The 6,915-nt window shown below is 41.7% G+C and overlaps 1 protein-coding gene across 4 annotated transcripts in view; it reads left to right on the top strand.

The window, feature by feature from the left end:
• ZBBX (zinc finger B-box domain containing) overlaps window positions 1–6,915 on the top strand; it is a 69,102-nt gene that overhangs the window by 59,882 nt on the left and 2,305 nt on the right. For all 4 annotated transcript variants that reach the window (XM_019532682.1, XM_019532683.1, XM_019532681.1 and 1 more), the window contains 2 exons: window positions 1,349–1,597; window positions 2,844–2,982. In XM_019532682.1, the coding sequence (XP_019388227.1) occupies window positions 1,349–1,597; window positions 2,844–2,982 (388 nt within the window). The remainder of the gene's footprint in view (window positions 1–1,348; window positions 1,598–2,843; window positions 2,983–6,915) is intronic.

Genomic DNA, 6,915 nt, shown 5'->3' with positions numbered 1-6,915 from the left:
GCTGGGGTCATTTGACCCCAGTACTCTTTCCTGCCATGGCAGGGGGTCGGACTAGATGATCTGCTCAGGTCCCTTCTGACCCTAGAAACTATGAAATAACAAAGCTAACTTTTGAGTTGAGACTTTTTACCTTGCATATCCCGCAAACTCTGACCTTAGTAAGTCACTGCACTGCTCAGTGCCTCTTTTCTCCCACCACTTCTTTTGTCTGTCTTGTCTAGTTAGATCATAACTCCTGCCTGGAGAGTTTATCTCTGGCTATGTCCTTCTACCTAGTCCAGTGTAGTCTGCATCTTAGTCTGGTTCTCCAATTGCTAATATAATTCAAATACTAAATTATAATTGCATAGACTGTAAAAAAGAGAGAGAAGGTGTAGTTAAGTAATTCAGCTCCATCCATGCTGTTCTCGTGAGTTACTCTTGTCTGTCTTAGCCACTGCCTTCCCCAGGCCCATAACTCATACCGTTTGTTTCTCTCGTGCTGGGCAGACAATTTGACATCTTCATTCTTTTAAAAAAAAAACATCTCTTGGCAGATTCAAAACTATCCATTTTGAATTCAGTGCAAAACATGTGAAACGCTCATTTATTTTATTATTTATGTTTTCATAAGTGTCAAAACTGGAGAGATTTACTTAAAGAAAAATGATGCCAGGCTGAATGCAGGTACAGGTTTCCCTTGCTTTATGCTAGGCATGCGTTCCTGAAAAATGACACACAACTCGAATTCACATAAAGGGAACCCAGTTTACAATGTAACAAATAGGGATATGTTCCAAGACCTCGATTGCACTGAGCCCCAGACCCATTTCTACCACTTTTACAAGACAATTTTGGTACTCGCCTACAGCAAATGGTACACACAAGCACAGTGTACTATCATAATGGGAATGGCAACTACAGAAATGCATGTTGCTAGCAATGAACAAGGAGCACAGATTCACACAGGAGACTATATTTTGGTGCATGTCACTCCTATGATGCACCACACAAAGCTGACTGTGGGCTTCCACCACACCAATAGCATAAGAGTGAATTTACTTCACACGCAACGAATTTTTGGTATAAGAAGGATCATCTCATAAGAGCGAATTTGCACGTACAGAACTTGCATAAAGCAAAGGAAATCTGTATAACAGTTTGTAACTTGGACTCAGTTTTTCCTCAGATTGTATCTTAAATACTACTGTATTTTACTATACTAAAATATAACAGTATTTAAGATACAATTTGACAATTATATTGTATTGAATAATTAGTAATAATTCATAACTTTTTAACTTCATCATTTCATTTGATTTGGTTAATTTGAGAAAAAAACATGATTTGCTTTTTATTTTTATTTCAGCGACTAGTTTCCCAAGACCTTTATCAGCAAATATTCCACTCTGTGGAATGATTAAGAGTCGTCCTATCCAGAGTTCACGTTCTCAGATAAGACCAAAAAGTTCAACTGGTCAGCTGCTGTCTACAGTTGTTGCTGAAATATCCAAATTTGAGGTCGATGATCTAACTGAACAAGATGATCCTCTTTTAGAAGATATGGCTGATCAACAAGCCTTAGCTAATTTGGAAAAAGAATTGCAAAGTCATATAGGTATTTAGTTAAAGTGATAACCTACATGTCATGCTAGAGCATTTGTAACATAAGGTCAAATACCTTGTTTATGTCTTGATATTTTTTTGAGTCCTCCTAGGTTTGTATTTATAAGACCAATCCTTCTAGACCAGTGGTGCTTAGCCTTTTGGCCCTGAAGGCAAGATTAGTGGCATGGGCCAGTTCATGTGCTGAATCAGACTGTGAGGCCTGACACTACCCCCTTCCTGCTCCACTCATGGGATTTGGCACCAGGGACCTGGTGCTGCCCCCTCCTGGCCCCTGCACACAGGAATTGGGTCTCGGGTGGGGGACAGGACATGCTGGGGCTGGGCTTGGCCTTGCTCCCTCCCACTAGGGTTGGGTCCCAGAAGTCCAGCACGACTCCCTCCCTTCCCTTCATGCCAGGTTGGGCTCCCAGGGGCTTGCACAGCTCCCTCCTGATCCCTGGCATGCCGGGATTAGGTCCAGGGGCTTGTTACTGTCCCATTCTGTCCCCAACACCAGGATTGAGCCCTGGAGTCTGATGCTGCCTCCACCCAGCCCTGTGCACTGGAATTGGGCGCTGCATTCAGTGCATAGACCTGAGTTCCTCATGGTTCTGGAAATCTGGCAGCAGGAGAGCTCCCATACCACCCAGTTTCCAGACCTGTGGAGAGCCCTGCAGGCCGGGGGTTGAGCATCCTATTCGAGGGTATGCCATGGTCTGTTTCTGTGGCTAAACAAGATGTAGACCAGAGAATAACATCCCAGCTCCGTAGAAACAGGTTTTAGAGCACTCTGGCTTGTTGAACCTCTTACCTTCTGTGCTCCTGTTACAGAAATCTCACAGGATATGCTGAGTGCCTCTACCAGGGATATGAGTTCTTTCAGCAGCTGCCTGCTTCCTGGTTCTTGCATTGGAAGCGTAATTAACCCTTCGGATGAGAGGAATCTTATTAATCCTGCTAGCTGATGGCCAGTATCTAGGGGGATTTGTTTAAAGCAGGGGTGACCAACACAAAGTGCCACAGGTAGGTTGGGCAGCCTCTGTTTGTGGCACGCAGCAGATTGCAGAGGAGACAGGCAGCACAGTGGCAGATAGGGCAGGGAGCAGAAAGCTGAGCAGGAGATTGGGGAAGAGAAAAGCAGCACAGTGACTTAGCTGGTAGGACAGTGCTGTTCTATGAAACTTCTTAGAAACTTTATATATTAGATACTGTATTTCTGTTATATGCATTACTTAAAATGATGCAAAATATTTCAGATCCGCAGGAAAAACTTTGCCGCTTAACCTCTGAAGACTTATCAGCTTCCAGCAGACATTCAAAGAAGATAAGTGAAAATATTACAGATTTCCATAATAACCTAGAACTGAAAGACCACAGTAGAGTTGATACTTTAAGGTAATTTAAACCTGCTGATTATGGTTTTTAAGGCTATATTAAAATATCTGACATTCCAAACATCATAAAGACAGTATATTAAAACCTTAGTTTTCTGTTGTATTTTACAGGCCAAGTATAATGTATAATGTGTGTCATCTGTGACCTACTGTACTGATGACATTTTTTGCAAAAAAAACAAAACTCCCTAACATTTTTCAGTTACACTGCATAACACTTCATTAAACCATGTAACATGAATAGATGAAAGTGTAGGAATTCATCTGTTAGAATTAAAAAGATATTCAAATTATTAGAAATGAATTGGCTGGGAATAGCAGAGATGTAAAAATATTATTGTGTAAATTAGCCCAGTAATTTCTGTGCTATTCACTGCACTCCCTTTTGGTTGGAAAGACACTTGTTTGATAGGAGCAAAATTGTAAGAATTATTAAATATGAAAGTTCAAGACAATGCAATGTAACTTGCATCTCATGATTTGAAGTCTAATCTATGTTGTTAATGTTTTCTTAACATAACTTCTTAATTTCATTATTTCATTTTTTCATTCCTTTTATTGAAAAATAGTAGTTTTCATATACTGTACAAAGATGTCTTAGTGTTAAACTCTGCAAGGTTAGAGGCTTAAAGCAGTGTTGACGTTTCCACCTTCTCAGTCACTTTTTGAGGTCTGAAAAAAATTGTATGATGATATAATACTATCATTTAAAAATGTTTGGGTTTTTTGCTTTCTCATTTATAACTGGGGATCCCTTATTTTGTGCCTGTAGCCATGTGAATGAAGTTCTGTAAGTATTTGTCCGTCTATTAATTCCACTCTTGGCACACATTTGAGTGGAGTTTTTTATCCCATATATTGGTTTCCGGTTACAACCTCTTTCTCATTGCCACGTGCATTGACAACTACTATCCCAAAAAGGAACTACTGTTCCTTAATTCTGAGCTTTGCCATACTGCTCTATGTGAGCACACCCATATATTGTCATTTAGTTGAGCAAGAGGGAGCTAAATCAGAGGGATTGCTCCAACAGGTTATTCCACATAGTACCCACTCAGGAATAACCAATGGAAACAGAACTATGTCAAGAAATTGAATATTTTCTGTCTTGGAGTAATATGGGAAATTTCAGTCCAATTGAGGGAACGGTATCTAATGAGACTACTACTTTGTACTCAAAGGATGGAGGATGAAGGTTTAGTTCTGGTTTGGGGAGTTCTGAATACCTTAATCAATATTTAGAATAGTCTCCTGCCCCTCCATTTTATCTTGTTTAAGTAGAAAAAAATATTTCAATCTGCATGATGTTTGCTTTTACGTTGCTGTACATCCACCTGATCTAATATTTACAATTTCTGATGGATCAAAACCCCTACCAATACACTCACCTCACTATAACACTGGGTATAGTCTCTCCCTTTGAACCCTTGATGTTTTTATCCTCTCTTCTGTGTTTCTTAATGAAAACTTCTGTGTGGCAGCTACTTCAGCTAGGTAGACTGGGGAGATAGGATATCAAATGCTAGGGCCTCAGTTTCAATTTTAGAATGGGAGCGTGACTCAAATGATATTCTAAATTTGTGCCAAAAAATAGAGTTCCATTTTAATCACCCTATTTTGATTCACCCACTTAGATTCTACCTTATTAGAATGAAGTTTGAGGGAAAATGTGTCTAAGGTACATCCCTTAAGTTTGTAGGTTTACAGCTACAGGTTAAACCCCTTTGAGCATCCCCAAGGCTGAAAATAGATGTCGCCTTTGTGTTTTTGTAAACATTTTTTTTTATGGTGGCACAAAGCCCAAGCAAGCAGACATCCAGGTCTTTTGTTGCTTGACAAATACCCAAAACTGGCTCTGACAATAGGTGCTATAAATTTGTGCTGCTTTTTTGTGGTGGGCATCTATCTAATTTATGGTGGGAGGGTGTGGGTGGCCCAGAGCTGCCCTGTGTTCTCCAGCTGTTTTGGGCAGGTGTTCCCAGGTCTCCAGGGGCCCAATCCTTTGCACCAGGGAAATCTCCTGCATGGGAATTCCTAGAGCATGGAGGATCGGGCCCTTGAAGTACTTGCCTGGTTTTCCTGTTTGCAGAGGTGCATTCCTAAAATATCCTTGCAGGGGATTTGCTCAATTCAGGCTGTGTGACTGCAAACAGGGGCACCCCAGGGAATCCAGGCCGTTCCTAAAAGTTGGATATACTGTATGTTGAAACTCATCTGGATAATCTTTGGGCTGAAATCTGGTAACCTTTCATTCTTTCCTTATGAGACAAAAAGACTCTTGGGCTACAAATAGAAGTTGACCTTGGAGCACAGACTAAGGAAGTCTGCTTCTTTAGGCAACATAGACATTGCTCGTTGTCCCTCAGGGTCAGGCTCCTGCCACTCCTGGGATTAAGCCTGTGAGACATTTGCAAAATGGGGCTACTGACTTGGTGCATACCACTTCATGTGGGAACCCCTGGTGTGCCCTGAGTATGTTCCCCTTTTCTGCAGCTCAGAAATTATCCAGATGAGTTTCAACATATCCCAACTTTTAGAATTGGCTAGATTAGATCTTATAGGTAACACTAGGGTTCATTTCACAAGTGCATGAGCAGACTTTGCTGCTTCCTTGAGAAGTATCCCCATTATTGATAAATTCAAGATGGCCATAAATTCATTTGTTGAACATAGTCATTCCTGAAAACGTGCTACTTTTGGTAGAGTTGTTTTGTGATTTACTTTTAAATGAGACTGCCTGCACTCTCTAAATTTGATCAGGGCACTGCTTGGTAAGCACCAAAAGTGGAGCATATGTATGGACAAGCACTTGAAGCAGAAAGTTACTTCTACAGTAACTGGAGTTTTTTCAAAAGTATTATTTATATATATTAAACAGTTGGCTTCTCTGTTTGAGACATTTTATAATTTGGCTTCTGGAGTAGAGAAGCATCTGAGTAATGTTTGGTCCTGCATTACCTGGCTATAAGACCATGAAGGGCAATTTGAGCATGTGTCACCTTAACAGAAAATATTGTCCAAGAGAGTTCAATCTTAATTGCAAAGGGCACAGAAAGCAGAATGTGTATATATAGACAACATGTAGAAAAAATCCAGTTACTACATAGGTTCCTCCTAACTGTTTCCCAGGGAAGTGGAAAAGCATTACTGGTTGCTAGATACCTAGAATAGCACAGAATTCGACAAAGGCAGGTGATAGAATGGTGATATTTAGTGTAACAGGCTTGAGGAAATTCTTTGGAAGGTGTGGTGAATCATAGAATCAGTGAGTTGGAAGGGATCTAGAAAGATCATCTAGTCCGACCCCCCCTGCCGTGGGCAGGAAGGAGCACTGGGGGTGGCAGGGGTCATATCCAAGTTTCCTCTTGAAGATTTCCAGGGAAGGTGATAGCACCACCCCTCTGGGAAGCGTATTTCAGGCTCTGGCCACCCTTACAGTGAAGTAGTTCTTCCTTGTATCTAACCTAAACCTGTCCTCCCTCAGCTTGTGGCCATTGTTCCTGGTGACTCCAAGGGGGGGCCCTGGTGAACAGACTTGCCCCAAGTCCCTGCTGGTGGCCCCGATAAGGTTGTAGGCAGCCACAAGCACTATATAACATAACTAAAAAGTAAGTTAGGTACTACAATGCTATTTTCATGGATGGATTTTGTTGGTTGCCTTTTAAACTGAAATGTATCCTCTTGCGGAGACTGAAGAGATTCGGATCCCTCAGCTTCTCGTCATAGGGCTGGCCACAGAGGCTCCCAACCATACGGGTGGCCTCTGGCCCCTCTCCAGGTTTTCCATGTCCTTCTTGAAGTGCGGCACCCAGAACTAGACGCAGGACTCCAGCTGCGGCCTGACCAGTGCCGCATAGAGGGGGAGCAAGACCTCTCTGGACCTGTTAGTGATGCCCCTGTTGATGTATGACAGGGTGAGGTTGGCTCTGCCTAT

The sequence above is a fragment of the Crocodylus porosus genome, unplaced genomic scaffold, assembly GCF_001723895.1.
Source record: "Crocodylus porosus isolate Cpor-Errol unplaced genomic scaffold, CroPor_comp1, whole genome shotgun sequence".
Classification (NCBI taxonomy): Eukaryota; Metazoa; Chordata; order Crocodylia; family Crocodylidae; genus Crocodylus; species Crocodylus porosus.
This window is presented reverse-complemented; position numbering and strand designations above follow the sequence as displayed.